General features: G+C 40.7%; 2 protein-coding genes across 2 annotated transcripts in view; both read right to left on the reverse strand.

Annotated features, from left to right (window-relative positions):
• LOC139546596 (zinc finger protein 420-like) overlaps positions 1-18381 on the reverse strand; it is a 174634-nt gene extending 156253 nt beyond the window's left edge. The window contains exon 1 of the mRNA XM_071355191.1: positions 17977-18381. Within this exon, the coding sequence (XP_071211292.1) occupies positions 17977-18082 (106 nt within the window). The 5' untranslated portion in view covers positions 18083-18381. The remainder of the gene's footprint in view (positions 1-17976) is intronic.
• Positions 9323-16151, reverse strand: LOC139552113 (zinc finger protein 135-like). Its single transcript, XM_071363529.1, has 2 exons — positions 16128-16151; positions 9323-11225 (listed from the first exon to the last, which is right to left on the reverse strand). The coding sequence occupies exons 1-2, from the start codon at positions 16149-16151 to the stop codon at positions 10125-10127; spliced, it is 1125 nt and encodes a 374-aa protein (XP_071219630.1). The 3' UTR covers positions 9323-10124.
• Positions 18382-19926: the final 1545 nt, after the last annotated feature.

Here is a 19926-nt window from a genome sequence, read left to right on the forward strand (position 1 = left end):
TTATTCCCCCAGTTCAAGGTGAGAAATCGCTGTTCTGATGTCCAGAAGCTCTTTTCGGTCATAAGAGACGGTAGCAGCAACATTATGGACAAAATAAGATACAAACAACGTGAAAAAACAAACTAAATAGCACGGTTGATTAGCAGCCCATAAAACAGCAGCCATCATCTCTGACGCCATTCTCTTTTATTTTATTATGTAATAGATCATATGGGTTGAAAAGTGTTTTTTTCTCAAGGTGAAAGACAAAGGCCAATAGCTTTAATAAAACAAATTTGTCCACACACTTTGTGGATTTCTGAATCATGAATTAACTGGCAAAGCAGAAAAGCGACGGCCGCATCCAGAAACGTCACAAGTCCCATTTTTGCAGCTGTTTCAGTACAGCACTACAGGGAGAGAGAGGGGGAGAGGACAAACTCCACTGGACTAGTTTCATAGTATGGAATCACTTAGGAGGTTCTGGATGTTGGGTAAACTTCTCCTTTAAAGCATCATTGAGAAATAATGAATTAAAGTTGGAACATTTGTAGACTAGCGGTTAAGAGTGTTGGGCCAGTAACTGAAATGTCTCCGGTTCGAATCCCCACGCCGGAGAGTAGGAAAAATCTGCCGGTCTGCCCTTGAGCAAGGCAAATAACCCCAACAACAAGTGGTCCCCTGGGCGCCGATGACGTGGACGTCGATTAAGGCCGTCTCCAGCACCTCCCTGATTCAGAGGGGTTCAATGAGGAAGACACGTTTAGGGTGAATGGATTCAGTTGTACAACTGACTAGGTATCCCCTTTCCCTTCCCTTTTAATCATTAGACTCCATAATGTTTAAACATCAGATGCTACAGGCCTTCAACAATGGGTGTCATGAAGCATTACCACCTTTTCTGTAATATGAGTAGTATTTTGATTTAATTCAAACAATTCTGACATGAATTTTGAAAAATATGAATATTGAAAATATAAATGTTTAGATAAGTATTCAGACCCTTTGCTATGAGACTCGAAATTCAGCTCAGGTGCATCCTGTTTCCATTGATCATCCTTGAGATGTTTCTACAACTTTTCATACAATCGAATAGGATCCACAGATTGCGAGTTGAAGATAACTACTTTACTAAGAATGATATAGTATATATGGGATATTAGTAATTGACATACCCGTTCTCTCCAGATTCTCCCAACAATACTATTTATAGGTTTCCTGAACCTGAGAACAGAAACAGGCAATACCAAAATAAATGATCTAATGACTCTGCCTCCTCACAGCAAAATCTGCAGAGCTGGGAAGATTGTATGTATGATTGTATGATATATATATAACATTCTGTTGGTTGACAGAATTTTGTATAGTATTTTAAATTGAAAAATGTGAAGTTTTGAATCCGGCGTTGTTTTGCGTATCAATTCATAAACAATGTGCCATGGAATTGGGTTCATCGAAAATCTCTTCCCAACTATTTTGCAATTTATATGGCACAGCTGTCAGTTTTTTGGTCCTGAAATGAAATTGGTATATGCTTTTATTTATCATACTTTTCTTTAACCATTTATGTTCTTTAATACAGGGCCGACATACAAGCTCCTTACTTTTTTACAATTTTTGTGGTAAGGCTGCAATTAGTTGAAAGCAGACATTTCCATATGTCTGTGTTAGCTGTGTGTGATATTACTCCACCAGTCCTTTTTTTTTAATCAATTAGTATATTTGAGTTTAACCACAATATTTGTTGTACCATGACTATATCCAACCCAACTCCATGTGTTGCCACTATCATGTATCCTACCATGACTATATCCAACCCAACTCCATGTTTTGCCACTATCATGTATAATACCATGACTATATCAAACCCAGCTCCATGTGTTGCCACTATCATGTATCCTACCATGACTATATCAAACCCAGCTCCATGTGTTGCCACTATCATGTATCCTACCATGACTATATCAAACCAAGCTCCATGTTTTGCCACTATCATGTATCCTACCATGACTATATCCAACCCTACTTCATGTGTTTCCACTATCATGTATCCTACCATGACTATATCCAACCCAACTCCATGTGTTGCCACTATCATGTATCCTACCATGACTATATCAAACCCAACTCCATGTGTTGCCACTATCATGTATCCTACCATGACTATATCCAACCCTACTCCATGTGTTGCCACTATCATGTATCCTACCATGACTATATCCAACCCAACTCCATGTGTTGCCACTATCATGTATCCTACCATGACTATATCAAACCCAGCTCCATGTGTTGCCACTATCATGTATCCTACCATGACTATATCCAACCCAACTCCATGTGTTGCCACTATCATGTATCCTAGGTAAATGTTGCAATTCTTCAGTGATTCCTGGACCTGTGACCAAAAAACGAGCTACAGATGGACAGTACCAAAATAAATAATCTAATGACTGCCTCCTCGCAGCAAAATCTGCAGAGCTGGGAAGATTATATCCCCATATATAACATTCTATTGGTTGCAAGGATTTTGTATAATAATTTAAGCTTTGAATCCGGCATCACTTTGCGTGTCAATTCATAAACCACGTGCCATGGAATCAGTACATTGAAAATCTCTTGCCAACCATTTTGAAATGTATATGGAAAATTAAATGTATATGGCACAGCTGTCAGTTTTTTGGTCCTTAAATGGAACTTATATACAGTTCCATTTATCACAATGTTGGTCCTTAATGCAGGGCTGACAAGTTCCTGTTCTACAGTCTTGTAAAGATAGGGGGATTGACTGGGACTGGCAATGTAACATCTATAATGTTTTGAGAAAATGTTTTTGTAAAACACGCACCTTACATCAGATTATCTTGAAACTTTCTCTCTAAAACTAACTTACATCAAGATTTTACATGTCAACTAACAGAACTCTGCTGGTTGTCCTGGTAACAGATACCGGTGGACAGATCTATTTTATTTGTTCAAACTAAACTTCAGCACTTACTTTGATGTGTCAAATCTGATCCTTTCTTCTCTTCTCCTCCTCTCACAGTTCCACTCAGCCCCGTTGTTTTCCTGCAGTCCACCAGCAACACAGACAACCTCTTCATACCCAGCAGTAAGGCACTACCGGGAGAGGCACGACACGGGGACTCCGGGAGGGAGTAAGGGCTAGCGTTGTCCTGGTAACCATAAAGAGGGGACACAGACACATATCATTATGGATGCTGATGTCACTGTTGTCATGAAGTGTCTTTACAGACACCCAGCCCAGACCCAGATAGAGCAGGCTGTATGCTAGACCAGACCAAGCTGTACCATCTGGTGTTCTGATCTGGAGAGACTCTTCTCTGCCTCGTCAGCATCAGGATGTTGTTGAGGCTCCCCAGAGGATCCACAATAGTCATGTCTCTCTCCTGTGTGAATGACAACATCAAACAGATGGTAAACTTATGACCATCTATTACAATCTTAGAGTCTTACAAGAGGCATTAATATGTCTAAAATGGCCACTTTCATCATGATTTTGTAAAATATTCTTTGTGATGCAAATGTAAAAGGTTGTTCCACGAAATGGGTGCCTTTTGCATTCCTTTGATATTTTATGTAGAAATTATGCACCAGAATTGGATTGTAAAAATCCTGTTATACAAGATGAAGTGCGCTTTAATATAGACCACATGGAGATTAAAATAAATAGATTTTAAAAAATATATATGTACCAATGGCAGTACTGAACAACATATTCAAGCGTAGAACTTCAGTAGAATCCCCCTTTAAAACCTCACAGTTCAACAACTGCTGTTTGTATCCCTGTTTTTAAGACAGTACTCACTGATGGTAATCGGATATTCTGACTCCTCCTCCTCCCTTTTCACTCCTAAAACGTCTTCCTCCTCCTCTTTTATTGAGATAGCCTCCTCTTCCTCTTTTACTCCAAAAGTTTCTTCCTCTTCTTTCACTACATTCTCCTCCTTCAATGTAACGGCATCTTCCTCCTTTTTGATTCTGAAAGCTTATTCCTCTCCTTTCACCAGAACTTATTTTCTCCGTCTAGTTTAGTGAGTGTATGCTCTGGGCGATTAGCCTAGTGCAGTATGAAGTTAACACATTCGCTAATTTAAGAAGCAAATTACGTTAACATGAACTAGTAGATACGTAAACAGAATTGTGTTCTAAACACCAAGATTAATATACACAAGATTAGTCTAAAGAGCTTAAATGCTCCGGTTTTATGTTCGCTAGCAAACCATCGCGTTGGTTGAATCTGTAGCCTTTTGTCTCTGTTGAAGAAGCCTCCCGCCCCGTCCATTACATTATACGTCACGCAAGAAGCATCACATGAAATACTCACATCGCCATCTGCTGACTGGAGTGGGTAACACAGATTGGAACAAAAATAAAGCAATGTCAAAAAAAGTTATTTAAAAACAACCAGATGTTATGTTATCTTACTTCTTACAGACAAAACTTTCCTCCAGGGCTGACCTGCCCATTAGGTGACAGATTGAAGAGGATTAGGTGACAGATTGAAGAGGGCGACATTAGCTTGGAATATGCCATCCTCGTCAAATTGACCAAGGCTCATCGCTAACAACACCTCACATAATTCTGCCCAAAAACAATGAAAACTTCTCACCCAGTGGCATATGGGATATTTAGGTGAGTGTTGGTGTTAGCACATAAAGCAATGCCCACTTTGCAAAAGGAAACATGGACAAATAGGACTCTACCTGTGTAGAGCACATGCCCCTTTACCCTTCCAGGCTTTAAAGTGATTTGTATTTTCCTTCAACTTTCTGAAGAGGAAACAGCCAGGAAATGCCCCTGTCTGAGTGCATTTGTCTACCACTATGTGTAGCTGTTAGCGATAATGCTAATGACAACCATCTTCTGGTTGATAGAAAAGCTTTCCCCAAAACCTTGTCAATTAAATGTTCACTACAAAGTAGTCTATGCCTACCTGGCAGAATGATATCATGATTATTTGCATCAATCCAGTTGTGATTTGTTCAGCAAACTCTGCAATCACATGTGTGCTACAGAGACACCACTAACCAAGCAAGACTCTTGCTGGTGCCACTTGAATTAAAGGGTATCTACACACAAAAATGAAAATGTCTTAGATTTTTATCAGACTACAAAAGTGGTCTCCTTTTGTTGTTTATCTATTAACAATGTGATTTTGAGAGCGAAAAACTGAAAAACAGAAACAAATCAGAAACCTGGAAAATTGCTAAACGGAGAAAACGGAATTTAAGAAAATATATTAAATATTCTATAGATTTTTTCTCATTATGTCACACCAGACTTCGCTTTGGCTCCCCCTCCTGTCCAGTCTAGGCGTTCAGCGTTGCCGGCCTTCTAGCTGCTGCCGAACCGACTGCTGTCAAACGCCCTTCACTCATCAACCCCCGGCCTTCTAGCTGCTGCCGAACCTACTGCTGTCAAACGCCGTTCACTCATCAACCCCCGGCCTTCTACCTGCTGCCGAACCGACTGCTGTCAAACGCCCTTCACTCATCAACCCCCGGCCTTCTAGCTGCTGCCGAACCTACTGCTGTCAAACGCCCTTCACTCATCAACCCCCGGCCTTCTAGCTGCTGCCGAACCTACTGCTGTCAAACGCCCTTCGCTCATCAACCCCCGGCCTTCTAGCTGCTGCCGAACGTACTGCTGTCAAACGCCGTTCACTCATCAACCCCCGGACTTGTCTCGTCATCATTACACGCACCTGGTTCCAATCGCCCCTCTATCACTGTATATATACACTCCCTCTGACATTTTGTCTTTTTGTCGGTCATTTGTAAATGTTACTGGTTTTCCTGAGAGGAATCTCTCCTACTATTTCCTGAGTACTTTATATAGTTCACCCTGTGCCTTTTTGTTTATGAAGATCTACGCTGACAGACACAGCAAACCTTTTTGCCACAGTTCGCATTGATGTGCCATCCTGGATGAACTGTACTACCTGAGCCACTTGTGTGGGTTGTAGACTCCGTCTCATGCTATCACTAGAGTGAGAGCACCGCCAGCATTCAAAAGTGACCAAAACATCAGCCAGGAAACATAGGAACTGAGAAGTGGTCTGTGGTCACCACCTGCAGAATCACTCCTGTTTTGGGGGGTGTCTTGCTAATTGCCTATAATTTCCACCTTTTGTCTATTCCATTTGCACAACAGCATGTGAAATGTATTGTCAATCAGTGTTGCTTCCTAAGTGGACAGTTTGATTTCACAGAAGTGTGATTGACTTGGAGTTACATTGTGTTGTTTAAGTGTTCCCTTTATTTTTTTGAGCAGTGTATATATATTCAGCAATCTACACACAATAGCCCATCATTTGGGGTGGCAGGTAGCCTATTGGTTAGAGCATTGGGCTAGTAACCATAAGGTTGATGGATCGAATCCCTGAGCTGACAAGGTAAAACTCTGTTGTTCTGACCCTGAACAAGGCACTGTTCAGCGGTAGGCCGTCATTGTAAATAAGAAATTGTTCTTAACTGACTTGCCTAGTTAAATATAACACATCTAATTACAAAGCAAAAACAGGTTTTTAGAAACATTTATTAAAGATAAACAATATACCTTCTTTACATAACAGTAAGTATTCAGACCCTTTATTATGAGACTGTCAGAGTAAAAACCAAGCCATGAGGTAGAAGGAATTGTCTGTAGAGCTCCGAGACAGAATTGGGTCGAGGCACAGATCTTGGGAAGGGTCCCAACACATTTCTGCAGCATTGAAGGTCCCCAAGAACACAGTGGCCTCCATCATTCTAAAATGGAAGAAGTTTGGAACCACCAAGACCCTTCCCAGAGCTGGCGGCACAGCCAAACTGAGCAATAGGGGGAGAAGGGCCTTGGTCAGGGAGGTGACCAAGAACCCGATGGTCACTCTGACAGAGCTCTAGAGTTCTTCTGTGGAGATGGGAGAACCTTCCAGAAGGACAACCATCTCTCCACCTCTCCACCAATCAAGCCTTTATGGTAGAGTGGCCTGACGGAAGCCCCCCCTCAGTAAAATGCACATAACAGCCCACTTGGAGTTTGCCAAAAGGCACCAAAAGGACTTTCAGGTCATGAGAAACCAGATTATCTGGTTTTGGCCTGACGCTTTGGCCTGAATGCCAAGTGTCATGTCTGGAGGAAACCGGGCACCATCCCTAGGGTGAAGCATGGTGGTGGCAGCATCATGCTGTGGGGATGTTTTTCAGCAGCAGGGACTAGGAGATTAGTCAGGATCAAGGGAAAGATGAACCGAGCAAAGTACAGAGAGATCCTTGATGAAAACCTGCTCCAGAGCACTCAGGACCTCAGACTGGGGGCGAAGGTTCACCTTCCAACAGGACAACAACCCAAAGCACACAGCCAAGACAATGCAGTAGTGGCTTCGGGTCAAGTCTCTGGTCTCTGAATGTCCTTGAGTGGCCGAGCCAGAACCCGGACTTGAACCCGGTCTAACATCTCTGGAGAGACCTGAAAATAGCTGTGCAGCGACGCTCCCCAACCAACCTGACAGAGCTTGTGAGAGTCTGCAGAGAAGAATGGGAGAAACTCCCCAAATACAGGTGTGCCAAGCTTGTAGCGTCATACGTAATACTTATGAAAATGTTATTTTTCAGTTGTAAAAAAAAAGAAAAGAAAAAAAGAGCAACAATCTCTAAAGACCTGTTTTTGTTTTGTCATTATGGGATATTGTGATGTCATTATGGGATATTGTGATGTCATTATGGGATATTGTGATGTCATTATGGGATATTGTGTGTAGATTGATGAGGGGAAAAAATTATTTAATACATTTTAGAATAAGGCTGTAACGTAACAAAATGTGGAAAAAAGTCAAGGGGTCTGAATACTTTCTGAAGGCATTGTATATAGCCATGTTATAAAGTATGAAAAGGCTTGTTCATTCACATGTCATGAAATCACTATGACATCATCATATTTGTATATATCCTAATGAATAAACTTTGGCTGGAAACATGGTTATTATTTATTTATTTAACAAGGTAAGTCAACTGAGAACACATTGTCATTTACAGCAACAACCTGGGGAATCATTACAGGGGAGAGAAGGGAGGATGCATGAGCCAAATTGTAAACAGTTTATATAGTTTACACAAATATTAGCCTCTTAGCTCTTATTGCAGGACTTTGACTGTGGTACATCACCTCCCCAGTCAACCTATTTTGTGTATTGAACATTCATATTGAACAGCCTTACCTATATAGTAGCACCACCACCCATCAGCCCATTCTCTTCTTGATGTCAAAGCTGCAGTGTATTGTTGCTATAGGAGTTTATGATTAATAATCCTATTTATTTCAAGCCCCACTACGATGTCACCATACTATTCCTTTAAAGCCCCTCTGTTAGATATAAATCATCAGAGTGGGAAACCAACTGACATGGAAACAATGGAGCAAATGTATCACTATCAGAGGGGTGTATTATGACATCAGATAGAACTACTCAGACATTCCAAATATCATATGATTATCAGAGGGGTGTATTATGACATCATATAGAACTACTCAGACATTCCAAATATCACTTGATTATCAGAGGGGTGTATTATGACATCAGATAGAACTACTTAGACATTCCAAATATCACTTGATTATCAGAGGGGTGTATTATGACATCAGATAGAACTACTCAGACATTCCAAATCAGGCTTCATCCATATCATGAAGGTGGATATTGATCCAACCATTTCAAAAGTAATGACCAGGCTGATGGAAACAGGTTATGCCTTTACAATTTTATAAAAGCCGACAGACGATATGTTAGTTCGTTTGACATGGTGGGGTCTTTTTGTGTCAGTAAAAATGTTTAAGCGAGAAATGGCGGTGGAAACTCCTTTGTTTTATGCAGATTTCTGAATATTCACATGAAAATCTGTCTCAAATTACATTGAAACTTAGCTACTAAGGTGGATATTGATCCAACACCTGCCACTTATTCAAACCAGTCCACTGGGCACAGACGGCAGTTCAACATCTAGTTTCTATTTACATTTGAGTCGTCAACTAAAGTGAATTCAACATGAAATCAACACAAAATGTCACCTGTCATTGGATTTAGGTTGCCAGATGAATGAAAAACAACTAAAATAACTGATGTTGATGGCTTTTTACAAATCCAATCAGTTTTCTACATCTATCATCATCACGTGGATTTGTTTTGTTGAAATGACGTGGAAACAACGTTTATTCAACCAGTGGGAGGCTTGTAAATGACCCCAGGAAAGTGGAACGAGGAACTCTACATTGAGACAATGATAAACAGCAATCCGTGGGAGAGTTGTGGTGGATATTATAAAATAAGGATCTGCTGGAGTCCAAGTCAAACCAAGATTCTTTATTTCTGAGCTCAGAGAGAATAACAGAATTACACAGCGCAGTGTAGACAGTCTGAAATCCTGAAGCATTGGGTGATGAGCACATATCTTTATAGTTTCCTGTTCCTGGGCGGGACTTTATTCATACAAGGACCCAGGTGCAAATTGGTTTGCAACACAGAATGATACTCCTAAGAACAGGAGCTTATAATAAGGAGAGTTTCACAAGGTTAGTCACATAATCAGTTATGTCCAGGAACAGGAGATTATAATAGGACAGTTTCACAAGGTTAGTCACATAATCAGTTATGTCCAGGAACAGGAGATTATAATAGGACCGTTTCACAAGGTTAGTCACATAATCAGTTATGTGGACACACATACAATTAACATTTTCCATTACAGAGTCTGAATATTTTCATGTCATTAAATCATCAGTGGGCCAAAAATGCAAATGTCAACAATGGAACAAATGCATCACATCCAAATATCACTGTATTATCTGTAGTGCTGGAGGAATGACACCCAGATAAACACACACAAAGAGTTTAAAAAGGACCATTTAAACACATGGAATCTGATCTACTTTATATTCAAACTGACATACTCCATATTAAATTCATGTTTTCTAATAAAAACAAACACATATATGTTTGAGTATACCTTGTACCATTTAATTTCATATGGTAAAAACAAGTAAACACATTATGAGTTAACAATATAAGACAATGGGAGGAACTGTGTATGTTCTCTGATTAATTTTAAGTCAATGAGATGTGAAATATCAATATACAAGTAATTCTTCTCTTATGTGTGGATTCTCTCATGACGTTCAAGTGACTGTGATGAGTAATATGTTTTCCCAGTCTGAGCAATTTCTAAGCCTTCTCCTCTGTGTGTAGTCTCATGCGTTCTTTCAGGCTTCCTAAAAATGGGCAAAAACTTTGCACCCTGGGAGGAGTGGTAAGGCTTCTCCCCTCTGTGTATTTTCTCGTGTTGGTTCAGGTTGCTTTTCTGATTAAAACTATTTCCACACATGGAGCAGTGGTAAGGCTTCTCCCCTGTGTGTATTCTCTCGTGCCGTTTCAGATTCCCTGGCTGACTGAAACCCTTTCCACACTGGGAGCAGTGGTAAGGCTTCTCCCCTGTGTGTATTCTCTCATGTTGTTTCAGCTCCCCTGAATGGCTGAAACACTTTCCACACTGGGAGCAGTGGTAAGGCTTCTCCCCTGTGTGTATTCTCTCATGCTGTTTCAGCTCCCCTGACTGGTTGAAACACTTTCCACACTGGGAGCAGTGGTAAGGCTTCTCCCCTGTGTGTATTCTCTCATGCTGTTTCAGCTCCCCTGACTGGTTGAAACACTTTCCACACTGGGAGCAGTGGTAAGGCTTCTTCCCTGTGTGTATTATCTCATGACCTTTTAGGTGTGATTTCTGATTAAAACAAATTCCACACTGGGAGCAGTGGTAAGGCTTCTCCCCTGTGTGTATTCTCTCATGCCGTTTCAGGGACACTGGCTGATTGAAACCCTTTCCACACTGGGAGCAGTGGTAAGACTTCTTCCCTGTGTGTATTATCTCATGACCTTTTAGGTGTGATTTCTGATTAAAACCAATTCCACACTGGGAGCAGTGGTAAGGCTTCTCCCCTGTGTGTATTCTCTCGTGTTTTTTCAGCTCCCTTGAACGGCTGAAACCCTTTCCACACTGGGAGCAGTGGTAAGGCTTCTCCCTTGTGTGTATTTTCTCATGTTGTTTCAGGTCCCATAACCGGTTACAACCCTTTCTACAGTGGGAGCACTGGTGTCGTCTTGCTGGTTCGGACGTCCCTGGCTCTGGTTCCTCTGAGTATGGTCTTTCTCCTGCCAAAGACACTGTGTTATTTTTAAATAGAGACCCGAATGAAACCTACACATGATAAAACAACCTTGCTACGAGGGTAAATCCTAAATCAGATCTCTCAATAACCTGAGGCCAGTTTTAACAATTATAGTGTGTTTTTAAAACAAATGTAGAGCTTCCTGGCAATTACTGCTATGTTTACATTACTTATTTTATTCATCCTGTTTTACAAGTCAGAACACAAACTAGACAGTTCTAGGACACTGAAGACACAGACGTCGCTAGATTCCAATCGAGCAGGTGGTTCTAAATATATAACTTTCATAGCTGTATGATACAGAATGTGACCTACACACTTCCTTAAACATAAAATAACTAAAGAAGTAATTTTGTGAGGAAGTCCAAAACTTGTTTTTACGTCGAAAATACAAAGCACAAGATACAAAGCACTTGAACTTTGTGAAGCGTTTATTTGGGCTGCAATTTCTAAGGCTGGTAACTCTAATGAACTTATGCATCAGAAGTAACTCTGGGTCTCCCATTCCTGTGATGGTCCTAAAAGTAATGATGGACAGTTGTTTCTCTTTGCTTATTTGAGCTGTTCTTGACATAATATGGACTTAGTCTTTTACCCAATAGGGCTATCTTCTGTATACCACCCCTACCTTGTCACAACACAACTGATTGGCTCAAACACATGAACTTCTTATGGCTGCAGCCCGACGCCGGTACACTTATGACAACAGCCAGCTCAAGTGCAGGGCGCGAAATTCAAAATATATATATTTTTAAATATTTAACTTTCACACATTAACAAGTCCAATACAGCATATGAAAGGTACACATCTTGTGAATCCAGTCAACATGTCCGATTTTTAAAATGTTTTACAGCGAAAACACCACGTATATTTATGTTAGCTCACCACCAAATACAAAACAGGACAGACATTTTTCACAGCACAGGTAGCATGCACAAAGCCAATCTAACTAACCAAGAACCAACCAAACTAACCAACAAACAACTTCATCAGATGACAGTCTTATAACATGTTATTCAATAAATCTATGTTTTGTTCGAAAAATGTGCATATTTCAGGTATAAATCATAGTTTACATTGCAGCTACAATCAGAAGTTGCACCGAAAGCAGACAGAATAATTACAGACACCAACGTCAAATACCTAATTACTCATCATAAAACATTTCTGAAAAATACATAGTGTACAGCAATTGAAAGACAGGCATCTTGTGATTCCAGACAATATTTCCGATTTATCAAGTGTTTTACAGCGAAAACACAATATAGCGTTATATTAGCTCACCGCAATAGCCAAAAACACAAACAATTTCCCAGTAGCAAAAGTAAGCGATCGTAACAAACAAGCAAAAGATATATAATTTTTGACTAACCTTGATTTTCTTCCTCAGATGACAGTCCTATAACATCAGGTTATACATACACTTATGTTTTGTTCGAAAATGTGCATATTTAGAGCTGAAATCAATGGTTACACCGTGTGCTAACTTAGCTACTTTTCCCCACTACGTCCAGATTTTTCCTGACACTTTTTCTGACACACATATTCTGACCAAATAGCTATTCATAAACATAACTAAAAAATACATGTTGTATAGGAAATGATAGATCCATTAGTTCTTAATGAAATCGCAGTGTTAGAATTCTAAAAAATAACTTCATTACGATATGCAGCTTCGGTATAGCTAGAGTACCCAAACGTTGGACGCCGGCGACTAGTACAACATGTTCGACAGATATATGAAATAGCATCATAAAATGTATAAATTGTTTCTTACTTTTGCTGATCTTTCATCAGAATGTTGGACAAGGTGTCCTTTGTCCAGAACAGTCGTTGTTTGGAATTAGAACGGACACTTTCCCTCTTCATTTAGCACACGCGCTAGCCGGGTGGCACGAATCGCTCCATCGTCAACAAAGTCAGAGAACGGAACACGGCAAAACTCCCGAAAAAATTTCAATAATCTGATTAAACTATATTGAAAAAACATACTTTACGATGATATGGTCACATGTATCAGATAAAATCAAAGCCGAAGATAATAGTCGTCTATAACGGCAGCTAAACAGAAGGCAATCCCACTGTCCACCGCGCGCTCCTCAGAGTACCGGAAATGAGGGACATGTCATACAAAGAGCCTGTATTCCACGTCAGACCAAGATAAACACGAAATTTCTTCTCTCACAGCCTCTTAACATCCAGGGGAAGGTCTATGAAGTGCACGTAGACTCTTACGTTTCATGCCCATGTATAGGCAGGAAGAAAAACAGAGCCTCAATTTCAGACTTTCCACTTCCTGGTCAGGAAGTTTGTGCCAAATGAGTTCTGTTTGACTCACAGATATAATTCAAACGGTTTTAGAAACTAGAGAGTGTTTTCTATCCAATAGTAGTAATAATATGCATATTGTATGAGCAAGAATTGAGTACGAGGCCGTTTGAAACGGGCACATTTTATCTGGCTACTCAATACTGCCCCTGCAGCCCAAACAGGTTAAAATCTAGCCACCGTGTCAGATTTCAAAAAGGCTTTACGGAAAAAGCAAACCATGCGATTATCTGAGGACAGCACCCCATCAAACAAACACATGACAATCATATTTCAACCCGCCAGGTGCGATACAAAACTCAGAAATAACTATATAATTTGTGCCTTAAGTTTGAAGAGCTTCTTCTGTTGGGACTCCAATATGTCCCATAAACATCACAAATGGTCCTTTTGTTCAATTAATTCCATCGTTATATCTCCAAAATGTCCATTTATTTGGCGCGTTTGATTAAAAAAACACAGGTTCCAACTCACCCAGCATGACTACAAATATCTAATAAGTTAAGTTACCTGTAAACGCTGTCCAAACATTTCAAACAACTTTCCTAATCCAACTTTAGGTATTTTAAAATGTAAATAATCGAGAAAATTTAAGATGGGATAAACTGTGTTCAATACCGGATAAAAACAAGGTGAAGCGCGTGACCTGGAGCGCGCATCAAAACATTAGAGAGCACTAGGCTGGACCCTCGTTCTGAATAGCCGTACTTCTTCATTTCTCTTAAGAAAAACATCAACCAATTTCTAAAGACTGTTGACATCTAATGGAAGCAATAGGAACTGCAACCAAGTGCCACAGAAAAGTGCCACACAAAGCCATTTGAAAACAGAGTCCCCTCAACAACAAAAAATTCCTCCTGGATGGTTTGTCTTCGGGGTTTCACCTGCCAAATACGTTCTGTTATACTCACAGACAGTATTCTAACAGTTTTAGAAACTTTAGAGTGTTTTCTATCCAAATCTAACAATTATATGCATATCCTAGCTTCTGGGCCTGAGTAGCAGGCAGTGTACTTTGGGAACGCTTTTCATCCAGACGTGAAAATACTGCCCCCTATCCCAAACAGGTTAAGGAAAGAAATTCCACAACTTAACTTCTAAAAAGACACACATGTTAATTGAAATGCATTTCAGGTGACTACCTCATGATGCTACAGTCCTCCTTTAAGACTCCATGCTACAGTCCTCCTTTAAGACTCCATAATGTTTCATCATTAGACGCTACAGTCCTCCTTTAAGACTCCATCATGTTTAGAATGTGTCTGGAAGCGCTACTCTATCTATTCTACTCTCATCCTTTCGGTTTTAATCATATTTATGATAATAATGTTATAATAGGTAATAACTAACTTTAATAACTAGGCTACCTGCCTGGCGCCCCAACAAAATCTTTATCTTTACCCCCCTCTAACAATACCGCTACAGAATTAGCATGGTAGGCCATGGAACTTAAGGTAATCAGAAATATTTAGGACTAACTAATTCTTTGCCACCCATTCTGGAAACTAACTGCAGCTCTATGTTAAGTGTTGCAGTCATTTCAGTTGCTGTGGTAGCTGACGTGTACAGTGTTGAGTCATCCGCATACATAGACACACTGGCTTTACTCAAATGTCATTGGCATGTTGTTGGTAAAGATTGGAAAAAAGAAGGTGCCAAACAGCTGCCCTGGGGAATTCCTGATTCTACCTTGATTTTGTTGTACAGGCTTCCATTAAAGAACACTGTGTTCTGTTAGACAGGTAGCTATGGGGCGGCAGGTAGCCTAGTGGTTAGAGCGGTAGACCAGTAACCGAAACATTGCTGGATCGAATCCCCGAGCTGACAAGGTAAAACTCTGTCGTTCTTAGGCCGTCATTGAAAAAAATTATTTGTTCTTAACTGACTTGCCTAGTTAAATAAAGTTTACATTTTTAAAAAAGCTCTTTATCCACAATATAGCAGGGGGTGTAAAGCCATACGTTTTTTTCAGCAGCAGACTATGATCGATAATGTCAAAAGCCGCACTGAAGTCTAACAAAACAGCCCCAACAATACTTTTGTCATCAATTTCTCTCAGCCAATCAGTCATTTGTAAGTGCTGTGCTTGTTGAACGAACTTCCCTATAAGCTGAAAGTCTCAATTTGTTTACTGTAAAATAGCATTGTATCTGGCCAACAACATTTATTATTTTAAATGTAAGGGTTGGTAACAGGTTGATTGGTCGGCTATTTAAGCCAGTAAAGGGCGCTTTACTATTCTTGGGTAGTGGAATGATTTTAGCTTCCCTCCAAGCCTGAGGGAACACACTTTCTAGTAGGCTTAAATTGAAGATAATGCGAATAGAAGTGGCAATATCGGCCGCTATTATCCTCAATCATTTTCCATCCACGTTCTCAGACACCAGTGACATGTCATTGTTGATTTTCTTGCCCAAAATTTCATTTAAGGTGCCCCAAAGCTTTTTAAAATCATTCTTCATGTCATTTATCTTTGTTTCATAGTGTAGTTTCTTCTTTTTATTCAGTTTAGTCACATGATTTCTCAATTTGCAATACGTTTGCCAATCAGTTATACAGCCAGACCTATTTGCCATCTCTTTTGCCTCCCTCTTCATCATACAGACAACTCCATTGTGTCCTCCATTGTGTCCTCCTCCCAGAGCGCTAAGAACATTGGCGTGATCCTGGACAACACCCTGTCGTTCTCAACTAACATCAAGGCGGTGGCCCGTTCCTGTAGGTTCATGCTCTACAACATTCGCAGAGTACGACCCTGCCTCACACAGGAAGCGGCGCAGGTCCTAATCCAGGCACTTGTCATCTCCCGTCTGGATTACTGCAACTCGCTGTTGGCTGGGCTCCCTGCCTGTGCCATTAAACCCCTACAACTCATCCAGAACGCCGCAGCCCGTCTGGTGTTCAACCTTCCCAAGTTCTCTCACGTCACCCCGCTCCTCCGCTCTCTCCACTGGCTTCCAGTTGAAGCTCGCATCCGCTACAAGACCATGGTGCTTGCCTACGGAGCTGTGAGGGGAACGGCACCTCCGTACCTTCAGGCTCTGATCAGGCCCTACACCCAAACAAGGGCACTGCGTTCATCCACCTCTGGCCTGCTCGCCTCCCTACCTCTGAGGAAGTACAGTTCCCGCTCAGCCAAGTCAAAACTGTTCGCTGCTCTGGCACGCCAATGGTGGAACAAACTCCCTCACGACGCCAGGTCAGCGGAGTCAATCACCACCTTCCGGAGACACCTGAAACCCCACCTCTTTAAGGAATACCTAGGATAGGATAAAGTAATCCTTCTAACCCCCCTCCCCCCCCTTAAAAGATTTAGATGCACTATTGTAAAGTGGCTGTTCCACTGGATATCATAAGGTAAATGCACCAATTTGTAAGTCGCTCTGGATAAGAGTGTCTGCTAAATGACTTAAATGTAAATGTAAATACCATTTTTAAATTCCTCATCAATCCACGTGGATTTAACAGTTTTTACAGCCATCTGTGGATTAGATGAAGGAGGGGTTGAGGTCAGGACAGATTCTCATCAGGGAGACGAAGGTTTGGTATCCTGTTACCCTCTTTACTCTCTTCCTGTGGAACCATAAGATGTAAGGATTGGAGAGAAGGAGGAGTGTCTTAAGTGAGATATATATCTGGATGGAACAAATGTTGGGATGTCTGAATTGCAGCTGTACAGAACCTTTGGGAATAATTAAACTTGGTTAAAGCTTCTCTAGTGTCCGTGAGTTATTTACTGTGGAAAAAAATAACCAAACAACATCAACAACATAGGAATCACTACAAACAATTGTATGACCTCTTATATAGCACATTAGGCCCAGCCTTTTGGAACTTTGCTTTTCCTAGATATGGCTACTATATTGTGATCACTACATCCGATGAATTTGGATACTGCTTTCAAACAAATATCTGCAGCATTAGTAAAGATATGATCAAAATATGTTGATGATTTAATTTCTGTACTGTTTGTAACTACCCTGGTAGGTTGATTGATTGATAACCTGAACAAGGTTGCAGGCACTGGTTACAGTTCAAAGCTTTCTCTTGAGTGGGCAGCCTGATCACAGCTTTCCTCCAGTATTAGTTAATTAATTAACAGTGTCTGGAGTTTAGTTTGCCTGTTCTACAGTCTTGTAAAGATAGGGGGGTTGACTGGGACAGGCAATGTAACATCCATAATGTTTTAAGAAAAAGTTTTTGTAAAATTTGCACCTTACAACGGATCATTGAAACTTTCTCTCCAAAGCTACCTTTCATCAAGGTTTTATATGGTCTATTGGTTTCTCTCTTTTCATTGGCAGAATCCTTTTTCAGTGTTATGATATTCATAACATCCATATCCACCAGTCTATCTTCCTGTCAACTAACAGACCTCTGCTGGTTGTCCTGGTAACAGATACCAGTGGGCAGATCTATTTTATTTGTTCAAACTAAACTACAACACTTACTTTGATGTGTCAAATCTGATCCTTTCTTCTCTTCTCCTCCTCTCACAGTTCCACTCAGCCCTGTTGTTTTCCTGCAGTCCACCAGCAGCACAGACAACCTCTTCATACCAAGCAGTAAAGTGCTACCGGGAGAGGCATGACACGGGGACTACAGGAGGGAGGAAGGGCTAGCGTTGTCCTGGTAACCATAAAGAGGGGACACAGACACATAACATTATGGATGCTGATGTCACTGTTGTCATAAAGTGCTTTACAGAAACCCAGCCCAGACCCAGATAGAGCAAGCTGTATGCTAGACCAGACCAAGCTGTACCATCTGGTGTTCTGATCTGGAGAGACTCTTCTCTGACTCGTCAGCATCAGGATGTTGTTGAGGCTCCCCAGAGGATCCACAATAGTCATGTCTCTCTCCTGCTTGAATGACAACATCAAACAGACAGTCAACTTATAACCGTCTATTACAATCATAGGGTCTTACAAGAGACCAAAAAAGGGCCTATAAAATATTATTTGTGATAATATATTTGTATTATTTGCAAATGTAAAAGGGTCGTTCTACTAAATGGGTGCCTTTTGTTTCCCTTTGATATTTTAAGTAGAAATTATGCAACAATATTGAATTTGAAAAGACTGTTATATTAGATGAGGGGAACTTTAATGTAGAACCACATGGAGAATTCAATACATATAATTTAAAAGTCCCCAAAATAAATGTACCAATGGCAGATTGAACCTTTAAGAATGAATTTATACAGTAGGAAACGGGTGGGTATAATTTGTGGAACGTTCAAACACGAATCTATTCCAAAAACTTCGTAAATGACAAGGATGCCAACAAACAACGCATACAAAGTAGCATGATCAATTCACCTAGCTAACTAGCTGCCAAAAGGGCATCAACTCACCATGTAGCTTATTCTCAATGTTTGTCCATAGGCTGCCAGAGTGAGGACAGATGTTTTTCGGAATAAACGTGGTGAGTAAATGTAATAGTATAACTTTACGTCCATCCCCTCGCCCCGACCCGGGCGCGAACCAGGGACCCTCTGCACACATCAACAACAGTCACCCACGAAGCGTCGTTACCCATCGCTCCACAAAAGCCGCGGCCCTTGCAGAGCAAGGGGAAACACTACTTCTAGGTTTCAGAGCAAGTGATGTAACTGATTGAAACGCTATTAGCGCGTACCCGCTAACTAGTTAGCCATTTCACAGCTTTTAAGACAGTACTCACTGGTGATAATCTGATATTCTGTCTCCTCCTCTTTCACTCCAAAAACGTCTCCCATCTTCACCTTTATTGAGATAGCCTCCTCTTCCTCCTTTTTCATTCTGAAAGGTTCTTTCTCTTCTTTCTTCACTATAACAGCCTCTTCTTCCTTCACTATAACAGCCTCCTCTTCCTCCTTTTTCATTCTGAAAGGTTCTTTCTCTTCTTTCACTGTTATACCCTCCTCTTCTTCTTCCACAACAATGTTCAGCGCCAGAGCTTCTTTCTCCGTACAGCAGGCATCCTCTTCTTTAGCAGGGGATGAGTAGTTTAGCGAGCTCATGGTCAGGGATGTTAGCTAGCGAGTTAGCATTAGAGACTAGCCTAGTGCTAGGCTCAGCATCAATCTTTAACAAGTTTGCAAATTGAACAGGCAAATTAGGTTAAAATTAACCAGTTAATACGTCAACAGAATTGTGTTTACAACACTGAGATTAGCTAATGTACATTAACATGGTCTAAAGCGTCAATCTTTCAGTTTTATGTTGGCTAGCAAGCTACCGAGGTGGTTGAAAGAGTAGCCGTGTTATTGTTCCTGAAGAAGCGTCCCGTCCAGTAAATTATACGTCACGCAAGAAGCATCACCTGAAAGATTGCACATCCGCCTTCTGCTGACTGGAGTGGGTAACGCAGTTTGGAAACAAGTTACTACACTTTTTGTATTGGAAAGAACGTCATAA

This window comes from Salvelinus alpinus, chromosome 2, assembly GCF_045679555.1.
Source record: "Salvelinus alpinus chromosome 2, SLU_Salpinus.1, whole genome shotgun sequence".
NCBI classification, from domain to species: Eukaryota; Metazoa; Chordata; class Actinopteri; order Salmoniformes; family Salmonidae; genus Salvelinus; species Salvelinus alpinus.

What these genes read in the sequence shown, in the direction of transcription:
- LOC139552113 (XM_071363529.1), bottom strand. Translation starts at nt 16,151, where the DNA reads ATGGAGGACACAATGGAGTTGTCT. An exon ending in AGGACACAATGGAGTTGTCT is followed by an intron (nt 11,226 to 16,127) that starts GTATGATGAAGA and finishes TATCATGTGTAG; the next exon opens with GTTTCATTCGGGTCTCTATT.